The following is a 17,494-nucleotide window of genomic DNA, read 5'->3' as shown; positions in this document are numbered from 1 at the left end:
GTGCTCTGTTGAGCCGTGATCTTGAATACGTACATGGTGCTCTGTTGAGCCGCGATCTTGAATATGTACATGATGCTCTGTTAAGCCATGATCTTGAATACATACATGGTGCTCTGTTGAGCCGCGATCTTGATTATGATATGACAGGATGGTTCTATATTGACTTATGAATGTGACATATTTTATATAGAATTACGAATATGATGGTTTTATACTGAATTATGAAAACGAGATTATGTTACTATTTTTACTATGCCAATTATATGTTATTTATGAAAAACGGGCTATAATAGGCTGCAAGTATATTATTAGGGAAATTATGTATTTTCAGTTATACAGGTGTGAGTATAACTTCAAATGTCATTTTGGTTACAGTTAAATATATGAATTTTTTATGATCACACTAAAACTCATCTGCCACACACTAATGATAATCTATTTCATCTTATTGAGAGGTGTCTCACCCCATGATTATCCAATATTTTTCAAATGTCATGTGGAATATAACAATGATTAGAGTAGCGCAGTGAAGTATGGGTAGGATAGAAGGTCGAGCTTAGAATTGTATTATTTTATTTATATTTTTAATGAGTTCAGATCTTTATTATGATAATGAGATTGATATTGTTATATTGGGATAATTTAGTACTATGGCAATTTGCATTTAAAGTCTTCCACTATCTGTATCAGTGATTATTATAATATGAAATATTCAAGTTATTACAAGTGGTATCGAAGAATTTTAAATGAAATTTTCTGGGTTGCTACAACTTAGGTCATCTACTTTTGATTAAAATCTCAAAACCATGCACAAGAAACCCACCTCATATAGACAAGAGATGTCTTCCTTAGTCATATGAACATATGATGATAAAACTCTTGAATATGCATAGTCAGCATATTTCTTGCATAAAGTTGAGTCTTAGGGAAATTAATCTTAGTTTATGTTACCTTCCCATTAGTGGTTAATCGAGATAACATGTCTCCTATCACCAAGAGCTTTTTAAGCTAAAAGAATAGTTCCTCTCTTTTTGATGATGATCAAAGGGGGAGAAGTAGGTTGGTATTGTAGGTTGGGTGCTATAGGTGGGTGTATTAATTACAAATTTGTAGTGTTACTTTGAGAAATTAAAAATGGAAGTTCAGATTTGTTACTCAATCTGTTTTAATGAAAGTTCAATTTATTTGTTGTTTTGTCTTAAATATAAAATGAACTTTCTGATTTGCATAGTTGCAAGGTATAACTCCAATGAATATGAAAAATCAAGTTAAATGATTTATTTATGCTTTATATGCATATAGTAAGGGGGAGCAACATTACATCTTATTCAAATCATATGCATAAATTAAAGGAGAGCTTTCAATTATATCTTATGAGAACACCAATAATTTGTCATCATCAAAAAGGGGGAGATTGTTAGCTTGAGTGGCTACATGATCCTAATTGTCATGTTTTGATGATAACAAATCATTAGTGATTCTAAGTCAAACTAATCTTTGTGTATCAAGTTAATACAGGTACGACATGAAGATACAAGATTAAATGCAAAGATCGAGTGGACATTCAAGTAGGAAAGATCAAAGTGAAAAATCACTCGGAAGAACTCAAGCACATCCAATAAAGCTAATGAAGAATCAAATGTAATGAGGAGTGTTTGAGGTAGTATTGGCTATAACTATTGTAGTTCTGTTTCACATATGTGTATTGAGTAAGAGTTGAGCAATTTCATGTGCATACTAGTATATAAGATATCATCAAATCATAAGTTTCATACTTTTGAGTTTTCAAAAACAAAACAATAAGTTTTACATGAAAATATCCTATACTCGATTTTGCTTAAAATGGTACAAGTGTTAAATGGTCTAAATATCGTATATCTTTCATAGAATTGGTCCCAGTTGGATTAAAACCTCATTCATGTACCTTAAAATTAAGTTAATGAAGAAATAGGGTAAACCGTTGATGGTTTGGCTCAGGTGCATCGACGGTTTCAGGCAGAGAGTTGAATGAAATTTGGCTTGAATGAAACCGTCCACGGTTTGAGGGGAAACCGTCAACAGTTTGGGGGCATTCGTTGACGATTTGCATCGGGATTCTACACCTAACAACTATAAGACTAGTTTTCAAAGTAATAAATTATTTTATTAGCGCAATGACTATAAAACGACTAGTAGCTCAATTTTCCTATAAATATAAGTCCAGAGGCTTGTTTAAACATTGATTTTAATTATTATACATTATTTGCAAGCACACTTCATTTAGTTCATCATCTTTGCGCTCAATATCTCTTTTGCTCTTCAATCTTGATGTACTACATTACTTTGAGAGAGTTGTGTGAGGTTTTCATTGTATCAAATATCAGCTCATTCAAGGAGCATTGTATTTGTAAATCATATTCATCCTCTTGTTGTATAAGGGTTCTTGTTGAATCTAGTTCAACGGGTCCTTGGTAAACCAAAGTGTAAGGGTTCTTAGTGAACGAAATTGTAAGGATTCTTGGTTTACTTTACTGGAAGGCTCTTGGTGAACATAAAGAGATTTGTTCCCGTGTGAAGGCCCTTGGTGGGTGTTAAACGATTAGTTCCCTTGTTGTTTAAAGACTTCTTCGTTCTTGAAGGAGATTGTGATAGTGGATTGAAAATCATGAAGTGTGTCTCAAGGAGTGGATGTAGGCAAGGGACTGAACTATGTTAATATTGTTTGTCGAGTTTTTCTTCCTTACTCTTTAATTTACGTCTTGTGCATGATTTGTATTTTATATATTGTGATATAATCATTTGTATCTTGCCAAAATTTTATATTTTGTAGAGAAAAGCACAAACACGCAAAAGAATCTATTCACCCCCCCCCCCCTTCTAGACTTGACTCTAGGGCCAACATAATTAATTAAGACCATTAGATTTAATTTAGGGATAATTCATAATTTATTATCATTCGTAAAATGGGTGCGTAGCGGATGCTAATACTTTCTCCTCACATAACTAAACTTCTGATCCCAACTCAGGTAAACGCAGACCGAAACTATTGATTCCTTGGCCTTAAGATTAGTCTAGAGACCAATTAACGAGTAGTATTTTGGTGAATTAATCGCACTTAGGAAAATAATATATTAGTGCAGATTCAATCAAACTTTCAATATTATTATTTCTCACCATTCAAAACCCTTCTCTGGGACGTTGCGACAATAACTTCATAACTCAATAAATGATTCACAATTTAAGTTATTTTATTTGGAAAAAGGAAAATAAAAAGGAAATTTATTTATTATTATTTTTTCTTCTATATTAAATAAAAATAATGTGTAAAATCAAATTTTTGTTCATGAATTTGGCATATTTTTCATTTTCTTTCTTTCTTTTCTCCATAACCAAATAAAACATGATTTTTTAAAAATATTTTTCTATCTTTTCCCTAATATTTTTCCAATTCCAAACAAAACCTATAAAAATATGGATAACCACACATTAATAGTGTATATTTTTTTTGTATTAAGTGATAGACGTATTTAAGGTGGCAATGAAATGAGAATAGTCCACCTAAAATCCAAACCTATTTGCATTTTCTCCTAACATTTTAATTTCATCAACACCATACCTTAGTTGGATGATTAAACAAACAAATACGTTCAATCTTCAATGCTGCATGGGTTTATGCCCCTTTCGCTAATGGCTTTGAATTTAAGATTAATATAATAACTTATGGAGTGCAAATCAATGGAAAAACCTTTCACATCCTTCCATGCATTTTATGGCCAAAGCCACTAATTACTAGAAGAAAGGGAAATTAGAAGAAAAAAAAAATCCATTTTGTACTATATTTTTCCTTCACACCAAATATCAGTAAAAAACAAAAAATTATTTGAATATAATTAAAAATTCAGAAAAATTATATGTAAATGGTGCATAAAATTATTTTTTGTTCGTTCATTTGGTATTTTTTTTTTCTCTTACTTTTTTTGATAACTAAACATAAAAAAAGTGAATTTCTTCACATATATATATTTTTTACCTTTTCTTAAAATCGTTCAAGTTCCAAACGGATTTTAAGGAAAAAAAAAAAAAAAAGTTAAATGAACTATACCGGGGCATCATTGCTTTTGCTCTATTTGTGTAGGGATCTTAACATTAATTTGCTTCCATTGCGTCGATGTTGAATGTTTCCTAGGTTGGAACAAAACTGCAGTCTCAAGTATTGATTTAATTTGTTATATGCTCAAATAATTTCAAGTTTGGGTCATTTGAGACTAGGGGTGCCAAAACGGATTGGAACCTGACGAGTAACCTATGATCCGTCCGTTTAAATCTGGTTTATGTTTACCATAAGGTGACTCGTTTAATACGAACCCAACCTGTTTAATAAATAGGTTAGGCGGATCTGGGTTGGGTATCCGCCAACGCCAGGTGACCCGTTTAATTTTATATATATATATATATATATATATATATATATATATATACACATTAAAAAATTTAATTAAAGAGATATACTATTTTTTACATTTTATATTTTTTTTGTTAAGATATTAATAAATAAAATAAAAAGTGTTGCTTTTTAAAAAAAAAATTATGACACTTTATATGAAATATTTTCAAAAATTAAAAATTAATAAATTATATTTTTAAAAGGGTTTTTAACGGATATTGGTTTATGACCCATTTATTAAACGGGTTAGGTTGAGTTTATATGTTAGTTACCCGTTAATAAACGGGTCAATCCAAATCCAAATCCGTTTATGACTCACTCAAACTCAACATGTTAACCCGTTTTGCCACTCCTATTTGAGAGTATGTTTCTTCTTCTTCTTCTTCTCTCTCTCTCTCTCTCTCTCTACCCTACTTATTTATCATAAATCCTATATTTGGAGAGGTCGTGGATTTAGGGTTATATTATATTTGGATAAGATATAATATAAAATTATATTAAAATTTATTTAAATTCACCCAAATTGAAATTTAAGACCCGAAATTCATATTCTCAAATGCAAAATAAGTATTTTTTTCACTTATATTTTCTTTTTGTCCCTCCAAGGCTTAAGATTGGACTCATTAACTTCCCCATATTTTTCAGTTTTCCTTCTCTTACTGAGAGGTGGTATTAATCAACCCGAATTGAATTAATAAATTTTAAAATATTTGATTTTGAATTGATAAAATTGTAATAAGCTCGAATTTGAGTTTGATTGGCTGGATTTGATTATATCACAATCAGCAAAGGCCAATTCAAATTAGGAATTCTTTTGAGTGTGTTGATATTGGTGGCACAACAAATTATTATTTGTTAAACTATCTACCATATCACATTTTCTTAAATTTATGGTGTGGTTTAATTGATAATTATTAATTGGATTTTATGTAATTACATGTTAGTTTGACTCAAAATCATTAATTAAAAATTATTCAAAATTTAAAAATATAATTAGTTGTCTAAAATATGATACGGGCATGTAGTCTAATATAATAATTTACATCATCACCGTTTATTTAGTGAATTCTACCATTAAAAAAATTAAAATAAAAAAAAATGGTAGTGCTATATTTGTTCAGAGGATATTTTAAATATTTGCAAAAATATCATTTTATTTTTAAATTTTTTGAAATTTATATACAAAATCTAATAAAAATAATAATAAAATGATGGATGTTCCCTAACTTTTGTACACAAAATTTAAAAATAGTACACTTGTTACTAAAAAAATAGAAAAAAATATATTTTCGGCGGCCAAAAAAATTTTTCAGATAAGTGCTTAAGCATGTCTGTGCCCTACTTAGAAATAAAATAAAAAATAAAAAAGAAAACCAGAAACCCAATAAAACAAAAACAGAAAAACTTAAAAGAAAAAAAGAGAATCAAGCGCCATAATTAACAGATTGAATTCAATCACTGTGGGCCTGTGGGACATGAGCTTGACAATAGCTGTCTCCATGATTTGGTATATGTCTACATTCATAGGAATAAGATTTAATTTCACTGAATATAAAGGTTACATCATAGTATAAAAGTATTAGAATTTTTTTTTGTTAATATTCCTATACCATACTGCAGGGCATTATCCTCGCATCCCAACTCATTAATCATTTCAGTCAATAAAATAATAAATTAGAAGCTCTTGCTTTCTTTGTATATGTATTACACTCAATATGAGTTACATACTATGAGATTGGGTCAAATATTATATATATATATATATATATATATATATATACAAAACTTAAAATTTTTTTAATAAAAATTAATTTTTCAAAAATTAATTTTTTATTAATGTAACACTTGTTATTGACACAGGCATACTACACTAAAATACTGTTCAACATATTGATTTTGGACAAAATCAATCACTAAAAAGTTTATTAAGCTTATTTTGTAATTTATTTTATTTTAATTTAAAATAGGATTAGAGTCTAGCCTAGCCTTTCTTTTATATTGTGTGGACGACCTTAGAAGGGACAAAAAGCTACAATTTTGTCTACGAGTGCCAAACAAGTTAGAGTTTATAAGCACCAACTAAATTGTTAACATCAATTTTCAAATATACACACAAATAAAACATCAAGGATAAGAATCTCCTACCCAAGGTTTGGAATCTCTAACGGTCTAATAATTATTTGAGTTTCAAGTTCAATTTTGAATATTATTTGTGTAAGAACCTGAACCGTGATAACTGGGTTAGATATTTAAAAAGATGGACATTTTGGTAAAAGAGCAGACTTCATCGACGAAGCCAGAATTCATTGACGAAACCTTTGTTCTTCTCATCGACAAAATTCAGAGACTCGTCGACGAGGAGAAGCCGAGGAGTCTCGGAAAAATCGGCGATCTCAAATTTGACGACGTGGCCATAGATTCATCGACGAAGTCTGTGATAGATTCGTTGACGAGAACACCATTTTGTCGACGAATTCGCCCGGGTCAAAGGACTATAAAAGGAAATTCTCTTTATTTCTTCACTAAGTTATTTCAAATATCTCTCTCTCTCTCTCTCTCTAAACCTCTCCATGATTCGGCATATGTCTACATTCATAGGAATGAGCAACGATTGAATCTCACTGTATATAAAGGTTACATCATATATATATTTATACTAACTATAACTATGTAAAGGTATTAGAATTTCTTTTTTAAATATTCCTATATCATATCGCGGGGCATTACCCTGGCACCCCCAACCCATTAATCATTTCAGCCAATAAAATAATAAATTAGAAATTCTTGCTCTCTTTGTGTACATATTACACTCAATATGAGTTACATACTACAACATTGAGTTTTATATATATATATAATGAAAATTAATTTTTTAAAAATTGATTTTATATTATTTGTTATTGACACAGACATATTACACTAAAATACTGTTCAACATGTTGATTTCCTTATTTGGTAATTTTTTTTATTTTAATTTAAAATAGGATTAGAGTCTAGCCTAGCCTTTCTTTTACATTGTGTGGACGACCTTAGAAGGGACAAAAAGCTGCAATTTTGTCTTCAAGTGCCAAAAAGTTGGAGTTCATAAGCACCAAGTAAATTGTTAACATCAATTTTCAAATATACACACAAATAAAACATCAAGGATAAGAATCTCCTACCCAAGGTTTGAGGAATCTCTAACGGTCTAATAATTATTTGAGTTTCAAGTTTAATTTTGAATAATGTTTGGAGTTAGAACATGTTAGAGAATTTCACTTATTAGTTTGTCTCAGATTGAAAAAATTGAGTGGATAATGGGTGCTTATATATATGATTAGACTCAATACCCAATAAGATTAAGTTTTTGGGTAAAGTTAGTATTCGTCCATGTGTATCAAGTTCACCCATGCGCTCCTCCTATATTAGCCAACGATTTGTAACTCTAGGTGAGCTACATTGTAAAAAGTCGAAACTATTGGGGTGGATCTAGGAGCAATATTACACACGAGCAAAAATACACAAACAAGAATGGAATGCCAGATTTACGTGGTTCGGTCCAACCTGACCTACGTCCATGGAGAACATACAACTTCACTATAAACTAGGAGAATAATACAAGGAGGAGGAGTCACACTGCTCAACTCAAATCTCTCTCTCTCTCTCTCTCTCTCTCACACACACACACACACACACCACAACTCTCTATTCCTCACTTTCTACACACTCTGCGCACAACACACCACACAACACTTTTGGCACACAAGAACTCTCTGTTCTTGCCACCCACACACACAGCCAAGCACAATTCTACATCTTGCCCCACTCACAGCACAATTCGTGTAGACACGCTGTTCTGCACACACACACAGCTCTGCACACAGCTCTCTGCTGCACACACACACAGCTCTCTGCTGTACACACACATAGCCACGCCCAATTCTACATCTTGCCCCACTCACAATTACACACACACAAATCTCCTTTATATAGCCTTTAAAGGGGGTGTAATTCAAACAAGGTGGGCAGGGTTAGTGGCTGCATTTCAACCATGGTAGGCAAGGTTGGTGGAGGGCTGCTGGTCTCCTCTGCAAAATCAACATAAGCTACTAGGATTGGTGGCTTCCGTCTCCACCTATGGCTCACAGCTCAACAATCTCCCACTTGGAGACGGAGACACCATTTCAACCAGTGTATAGATAAATGACGTGCTCACATCTGTCTTCAACCATGAAGATCAAATGAAGTTGAGCACAACTTTAACTTCTCTGCAGTCACCACATTCGTCAAGACTGATCTAGTGGTCGTCAACTTCACAATTGGTGTAAAGATGTCGGTGTAGTCAACTCCTTCCTTCTACTCGAACCCTTTGACTACCAGCTGGACCTTATAGTCAATTCCTTCCTTCTGCTCGAATCCTTTGACTACCAACTGGGCTTCGTACTTTCTGGAGCCATCCTGCTCCTCTTTAATCTTGTACACCCACTTGTTGTGAAGAACTTTCTTACCTTTGGGCAACTCAACTAGTTCCCACGTTCTGTTAGATGTGAGGGACTTCATCTCCTCCTTCATCGCAAGCTACCACTTGCTCGTATCTACCATCTAACATTCTTCATTATAACATTCAAGCTCCTATCCACTTGTAAGAAGTAAACAATCCATATACCTTTTATCTGGTACATTGGTGCCGTCAAACATCTTGATCTATGAGCTCTTCTTGTTTGACATCTCCATTCACCAATCTAGATATGGAATTAGCTCAAATGAACAACACCGTTGGATCCGAAATGACCAAAAACCTTAGAAACAGTTCAAGTCGTTTGAAAAACCGACCCGAAATGGCTCCAAAAATCTTGGTCAAACTTATAGTCAAAACGGTTAATTTTTGTTAAACTTAACGGAATATTCTCACGCTGTTACTGACGCCGTTTGATGACATGACACTGTAGGGCCCACCTGCTGACTTGGTACTGGAGCCCACCTACTGACGTGGCTTGCTGACTCGACGCTGACGTGGTGAGCTGACATCAGCATCTTCGACCTCCAGACCCTCGTCGGCTGATTGATGGCGCGTGGGAGAGTGTGAGGCCACCTGCCGGTGCGTGGGATGTTACCTGGTTGTCGCTGGCGTGTGCAGGCACGTGTGGCCTCGTCTGAGCTCCGTTCGAGCTCTGGTTACCGCTATTGGCTTAGTATCGACCAAAGGAACACAATGGTGGTCTCATAACACAATTTTGAGATACTCAATAGAGGCTTCAATCTAGAGATTTTGCTCTGATTTAACGATTTTGCTCCAACCTCGCTCTGAAACCAATTGTTGGGGTGGATCTAGGAGCAATATTACACACGAGCAAAAATACACAAACAAGAATGGAACACCATATTTACGTGGTTCGGTCCAACTTGACCTACGTCCACGGAGCACACACAACTTCACTATAAATTGGGGGAATAATACAAGGAGGAGGAGCCACACTGCTTGACTCAAATCTCTCTCTCTCTCTCTCTCTCTCTCACCACAACTCTCTATTCCTCACTCTCTGAACACTCTGCACACAACACAACACTTTCTGCACACAAAAACTCCCTGTTCTGGCCACCCACACACACAGCCACACACAATTCTACATCTTGCCCCACTCACAACACAATTCGTGCAGACACGCTGTTCTGCGCACACACACAGCTCTCTGTTGCACACACACACAACCACGCCCAATTCTACATCTTTCCCCACTCACAATTACACTTACAAAAATCTCCTTTATATAGCATTAAAGGGGGGTGTAATTCAAACAAGGTGGGCAGTGTTGGTGGCTGCATTTCAACCATGGTAGGCAAGGTTGGTGGAGGGCTGTTGGTCTCCTCTACAAAATCAACATAAGCTACTGGGGTTGGTGGCTTTCATCTCCACCTATGGCGCACAGATTAACTGAAACGTGAAACTAATTCTCCTAACGTGCTTACAGTTGGAGGACTAAGTAAGGGGGAGATTGTTGAGAATTCCACTTATAGGTTTGTCCCATATTGAAAAAATTGAGTGGATGATGGGTGCTTATATACATAGTTAGATTTAAGACCCAATAGGCTTAAGTTTTGGGGTCAAGCTGGTGTTCACTTATGTGTATCAAGTCTACTCATGGGTTCCTTTGGTCTTAACAAAACATGGGATGGGATGAGATGAAAAAGAATATGAAATTATTTTAAGTTGTATAATTTGACTAAGTTCACTAAATTTAATTATAGTGAACTAAAAAAATTATGTCAGCTTTTAGGATATAAAAAGGGAGGGATTCGTTTTGATCTTGTAAAAATTCAATTACTTTGGTTTTTTGACCATAATCGAATTAGGGAATTAGATTAAATATTATTGATTTATACTAATATTTGATTGATAAAAAAAAGTTGTCCGTCAAAGTGAGTAATGATTTTCATGCAAAGGCGGAGTCATACTAGTGTCACACTTGTGTAATGTTGCATTAACTTTTGAAACTGCACAAACTATTTAGAGGTTATATTATGTATGGAAAAGAGTTAGGACCTTGTTATCTTACGAAAAATAATCTTATTTTCTATTTTAAGCATTTCAAGCAAAAATATCTTGTTACTTTTTTGGTTTTTCTTGTTTGTATAGGAAAGGAAGAAAATATTTTTTATTGTTCTTTAGATTCTTAGTATAAATCTTATAAAATTGAAAAATGTGGTATTTTTGTAATCATTTAAAATTTTAAAAATAAAAAATGAAGGCTATTTTCCATTATTAAACAAGAAAATATTGGGTGTCGGACATATACCATATCAGCATTCAAATTCCAAACATGGCGTCACAGATAGAGAAGGAACAAACATATATATTGTAGTGTTAACATAGTATTATAATATATAGGTAATTATGTGAAAAAATTTGGGTTGCAAACTTTTTCAAACCATATAGACATCGTAATTTCTTAGGTAGTATAATTTATTAGCCTTAGAGTTAATGAGAAATTTTAAGTGTATATATATCTAAAAATGAGAACAATGTTATCAAAATATTTAAACTTAATAAGAAAATCAATGAATAGTTATGAGTTATTCCTTATAAGCAAATGAACATCAAACAAAAAATCATTTCTTCAAGAAATAAACTTATAAATATGATGAATAGTTGAGAGTAGGGGTGTCCGATCGGTCGGCTTGACCAATTAACCGAATTAATCAAAAAAAATTCGGTTAACTCTCCATTATAATCGAACTAACCGAATTACACTCCATAACCAAACTGTATCCGATTGAACCGAATTTTAGGTTAATTCTGTTAACCGAATTTAAGCGAATCAAATTACAATTAATTATGAAAAAAAAATGATTGCCTAATTTGTATACTTTCAAAATTCAAATTAATAATTTATATTTTATTATTAATTAATTACATAATTCAAGAATTTTATGGATTTAGGGAATTGTGGGAATCCTAAATTATATAATTTAGATTTAATTATTAATTAATTACCTAATTCGGTTATATCGATTAACCAAAATTCACTCTCCATAACTGAACTGAAAACTAAATAACTTTAAAAAAAAAAAAAAGACGACACCTCCATTTATTTATTAATATACCCTCACTTTTTGTGTAAGAATACCATGATTACAAAATAAAATAAAAGGGAGAGTACAGAAAAGCTAACACCAGCAACCAACCAAACTAAGACAACAAAACTAAACAACTGAATATAACAAATTATAAAACCGAGACGAACCAAATTAAAGATTAACTAAACCAAATCGACCGAATTTGATTGATTAATTCAGTTAAAACCAAATTATATTCACCCCTAGTTATGAGATATTTTTACTACTTATGCTCACCCCTAGTTATAATTTTTGTAATATTAATACTTAATATCATAATTATTTATTTTGATTCTTTAGATGTACTGATTAAATTGATGATGTTATTTTACATGATAGTTTTAAAATAATAATAGTTTGAGGGTATAATAAAGGTCCTTTATATATAGTGGAATCATTAGTGAATAAAGTCTATTTCACTTTTTGCCTCATTAGAAAATTATAATTTAAATCTTACAAATATGGTACTAAATTAATGGTAAAAAAGACGTCGCACTAATTAGAAAATTGGTTGAAAATTTGTGTTTAAGATTATGAAAGTTACCCGTAAAATTATTGATAGATTAAAAATTTGTATAATAATATTTTTATGCCTCAAAATATTTTCTTAAAGGCGCATATATTTGTGCATCGCTTGGGTAAAATCATTTTCAATTTTCACAATAAATAGGTATAATTACAATTGTGATTATAACTATTTGAAATTATAAAATTTAAATTAAATTTAGGATTATATGCCATTTTAAATTAAATCACTGCATTCATGATCATTCATGAAATTTCCCCACTTTAAATTGTTTTTATTTGCCAATTTTTTTAAATAAAAAAGTATAAATTCATTCCATTTATAAATACCTAGGAAATCGTGCATCACCTTCCCTCTCAATTATTTCACGATCACTACTTCCCAATAGCTAATTCTCAGCTCAGGAAAAAGAAAAGAAAATGAGAGGGAAAGATTCAGGACTGAGGGAGAAATCAGTAAACTCACACAAGGATGCCAAAAAAAATCATCGGAGAGATTAGATTCATTTTCTCCAAGAACAAGTAACGGCGCAAAACATTCAACAAGAGATGAAGAGAACAACGTCACCTTCACTCTGCTCTCCCATCACACTTTCTTCTTCTCTTCGAACTCTCCGTTCCACCGAAACCCTCAGATCTCAGAGCCGGAGCCAGCGACGATGACTTCTCTCCATCCCACACAATGACCCTATCCCGACGTCAAGGCCCCGACTCCGAAGAAGACCCAAAGCGAACCACTACCTACGGTGGCGGAGGAGGTGTCACCGCTATGCGGGTCATTGTGCCCTTACAAGGGGTTGTTCAAGGCAGGGGTGGGCTTGTTCTAGGCTCCGTCATCCCTTGTGCCCTCTTCTACTTCCTGCAATTCTACCTCAAGCGCAACCGCTCTGCTCCCAAAAACCCGCCCCCGCCGTCGCCCCCGCCGCCGCCGCCGGGCCAGCTCCCGGACGTTTTTGGATTGTCCCGAACACTCTCGCGGTCTCTTCTGTCGCCGAGAGGGTCCAGCGGACCTGCTCCTGTGTCTGCTAGGGCTAGTTCTATTGCCAAGTCTGGTGATTCGCCTTACGACGTTGGGCTGAAGAAGGCTTCGGAGGATCCTTACGATGAGTTGAGCAATCCGGATGGCGTTATTCAGCTCGGATTGGCTGAAAACAGAGTGGGTTTGTTTGTTTACGATTTTGTTCTGTTTTGTTTTAAGTGTTTTGGTTGGTAATTGGACTGTGGTGCTCACGAAAGGGGTTCTGGGTTTTGTGGGTGTAGCTGTCGTTGGATATGGTTCGAGATTGGCTTGCGGAGAATGCAAAGGACCCCATTAATGGCAGAGCTTTGGGTATAGGTGGGATTGCTACTTATCAACCATTTGATGGATTGATGGAGCTGAAAGTGGTAATTAGCTCAACTGCTATGTTTTAACTTTATATCTCTTAATGGATTGAAAGTTGGAGTAAGCGGATGGACGTGCTATGTTTGATTTATTGTGTGCTTTATGTTCTTGCCATTGGTTCTGAGAATTCAACTATATTAGAATTTATAATTCCTGGTTATTTATTTATTTATAATCGATCTTTTCTACCCTCTGCACTCAGCAGGAAAATTTTGATGTAGTTGGCTAGAAGTTTAAGAGTAGTCGTACGCGGTTGAGTTCTTTTGCTGGAGGGTGCTCGGAGAGTAGTTTTAGATAAATTTTCAGATTGATAATTCTGTAAACCTTTAGCATTTATAACAGAGTCCTGGTGTGTTCGGACTTATGGTCAACTACCAACTCCTCTGAACTGTGGATCGTGGTTATTATGTATGGTTAGTCTTCTTGCTCTGTGCTGTAGGTCTTGTGCTCGCGCCTGCATATGATCATGTTTACTGCAAACTTCTTGCTATTGATATTAAGCTCCAACTGAATTCGATTATGCAACCAACTTTTAGTAATTTTTAATGAATACCTTTGGATGTCATTGTATTGAGATGAAACTTTGAATTGGATTATACAAAGTGGACTTTGTCATTGGGGCATACAAATCACCTTGTGACTCACGAGCACAGGCAGAACCTTGAAATTTTTTTCTTCACCGGGCTTGGACCATGTTTTTGAACAATCTCAGTACATATGGTGCAAGACGATTCCACATATTGAGTTTGGAATGGGTTTAGGTGTTTTCATGTCTCACCTAGTGCACCAACCAAGTCCCTAGCCATTTTATCCCTCGCACACAGATTAGATGATGCATATTGGCCTGATGTTGTGTCCACACCACACCTGCTGGAGAAAAAGGATTACCAAGTATGCAGTTCAGAGGTGGGAAAGACATAGTTTCCCACCTTGACAGAGAAATAGGGAAATAGGGTCATTGACTCCTTGTTAGAGCAGAATGGCAAGAAAGGGCATGTAGTTGCCAAACTCATATATTGGGCTTAACTGAGTTGAATTGTGTTTTTTCAGTGTTGGGGATTGCACAAAATCCTAGCTCTGGATAAATATCCATCAGTGATTTATACAAAATGCAGATCCCACATTTCGTGTGAATTTCACAGAAATTGTTTTGCAGATGGAGTTGCCAGCTGAATTTTGATTGATTGCTATTGTCTTTGTACGGACTTGCCAAGTATGCTCCAAACATTTCCCCTTTTTGTCCTTTCCTTTTTAGCTTTTTCAGGTAGGGTGGAGGGGTTTGGGGGAAGGAGGTGTGTGGCAGTTTATTTTGGTTTATTTTAACATAACAACAATGGGTCTATTCAGTAGTCATGTTACAGGTTGATGCAGTTGGTGAATTTCCTCCTGGTTTTATTAATGTGTTTAATTATGCCCAGTAGTTCACTGATTCTTTTTTTTTTTTTTTAATTAATTTTTTTGCTGGTAATTATATTTTTTCATTCAATTCTTGGTCATAAGCATCATGCAAATGTTATCATCATATAACATGAGTTTGGATATGAAATATTCGTTTGCCTTAAATTCTATATTTGCATTCTGGGATAATTTTTTTTGCTAAATTCAGTACTGGTGACTGGATGGGCAACCAGTATGAGTTGGTCATGAATATGACTTGAAAAGAGTGTAGGACTCAAAAATACTATGACTACAATGATCCTTAACCTCGTGAGACCATGACAATGACAACAATGATCCTCAGCCTTGTGATCATCTTTATCAGTACCTTAGTCTGGCAAATTTGATGCAGAGATGCACATCCTTACTGAACCATGTAGGGGCATAGAATGCCCGATTTAAATTTAAATCCTGAAATTTGTAGTACTTCTTTTGGGAGCCTTTCTGATAAAAGATAAGGTCTCTGATTTGAAATATTTCCTGCTAATGTCAAGCTTCTCAACTTTCAAACACTTAATGCTTTCTTTTGTAGGCTCTAAACATTGCATTCTTATGGATGAACAATAGCTGGTTGCATATCTCATTGAACTTCTCTAATATCACCACTCCTGCAGGCTGTGGCAGATTTCATGTCTCGAGTTACAGAAGGAACATTTTCATTCAACCCATCACAGCTGGTTTTAACAGCTGGTGTAGCACCTGCTGTTGAGATCCTCAGCTTCTGCCTTGCGGACCCAGGAAATGCATTTCTTGTTCCCTCCCCATATTGTCCTGGGTAATTTTATTTTGTTTTATTTTTTTTTAAGGTTCTCATTTTTGGTGACCTGCTAATGGGACTTGAGGCTTGATTTGTTGTTGTAGCTATTTGATGAGGAAACTAAGCTTAAAAATTACCATTTGCAGTTTTGATAGGGATGTGAAGTGGCGAACTGGAGTGGAGATAATACCTGTTCCCTGTCGAAGTGCCGACAACTTCAATTTAAGTATAAGTGCCCTCGACCGGGCATTCAACCAAGCTAAGAAACGTGGTCCAAGAGTTCGTGGGATCATAATTTCAAATCCCTCTAATCCAGCTGGCAATCTGCTTAATCGAGAAACACTTTACAGCCTCGTGGACTTTGCTAGAGAGAAAAATATACATATTATCTCGAATGAAATTTTTGCAAGCTCTACTCATGGAAGCGAAGAGTTTGTGAGCATGGCAGAAATAATCGATTTGGAGGAGTTTGACCGGGACAGAGTTCACATAGTCTATGGTCTATCAGAGGATCTCCCTCTTCCGGGTCTAAGGGCTGGGGTCATTTATTCTTCAAATCGGAATGTTGTGGCTGTTGCCCAAAAATTGACAAGGTTCTCATCCATTCCAGCCCCAACTCAATGTTTGCTCATTTCAATGCTTTCAGACGTGAAGTTTGTTCGTGAGTTGATCAAGACCAACACAGAGAGGCTTCAAAGAATGCATGCAGAGTTTGTGGCTGGATTGAAGCAGTTGGGCATCAAGTGTACAAAGACCAGTGGCAGTTTCTACTGTTGGGCTGACATGAGTGGACTAATCCGCCCTTACAGTGAGAGAGGAGAGGTCGAGCTTTGGGACAAATTGTTGAAAATAGGTAAGATCAATGTAACTCCAGGATCTTCTTGTCAGTGTATTGAACCGGGATGGTTCCGGTATTGTTTTGCTACGTTGACTGAAAAGGATATTCCTGTAGTCATGGAACGAATTAGAAAAGTTTCCGAAACCTGTAAATCTCACAGTTGAAATGTTATGGGTTTGTTTATTTCAAGCTACAGAATCAAATCACCTACAGAATATTTTTGCTCTTTAAAGCTCTTAGCAGTGATTTTGTAGTTGCAGTCCTAGATTGGGAGCAGCCCTTCAATTCAAAATCCCAAAAATGCAAAGGATTAAGTAGTGTTGGTTTCTGAGTATTCTATTGTCTTTTAACATTGGAAATAGTGATCTGAAATGGGAATTTGGTAGCCATGAAGAGCTTGCTTTAAGAAACATGTTCAGCAGTGAAGCTATCAATTGTAGGAGTTATTAGTCTCTTGGTTTGATCTCATTCTTCTCTTTCTTTTATTTTCATCTCTTTTTTCTTTTCCTCTTCCTTTGGAAAGGGCATTCTTGCATC

General features: G+C 34.7%; 1 protein-coding gene across 1 annotated transcript; it reads left to right on the top strand.

Annotated features, from left to right (window-relative positions):
* Positions 1–12,893: 12,893 nt before the first annotated feature.
* LOC131164072 (probable aminotransferase ACS10) lies at positions 12,894–17,189 on the top strand. Its single transcript, XM_058121023.1, has 4 exons — positions 12,894–13,697; positions 13,802–13,927; positions 15,977–16,137; positions 16,266–17,189. The coding sequence occupies exons 1-4, from the start codon at positions 13,224–13,226 to the stop codon at positions 17,119–17,121; spliced, it is 1,617 nt and encodes a 538-aa protein (XP_057977006.1). The 5' UTR covers positions 12,894–13,223; the 3' UTR covers positions 17,122–17,189.
* The last annotated feature ends 305 nt before the right edge of the window (positions 17,190–17,494 follow it).

The sequence above is a fragment of the Malania oleifera genome, chromosome 9, assembly GCF_029873635.1.
Source record: "Malania oleifera isolate guangnan ecotype guangnan chromosome 9, ASM2987363v1, whole genome shotgun sequence".
In the NCBI taxonomy this organism is placed as follows: Eukaryota; Viridiplantae; Streptophyta; class Magnoliopsida; order Santalales; family Ximeniaceae; genus Malania; species Malania oleifera.
The sequence above is the reverse complement of the archived record's forward strand: the minus strand, read 5'-3'. Positions and strand labels throughout refer to the sequence as shown.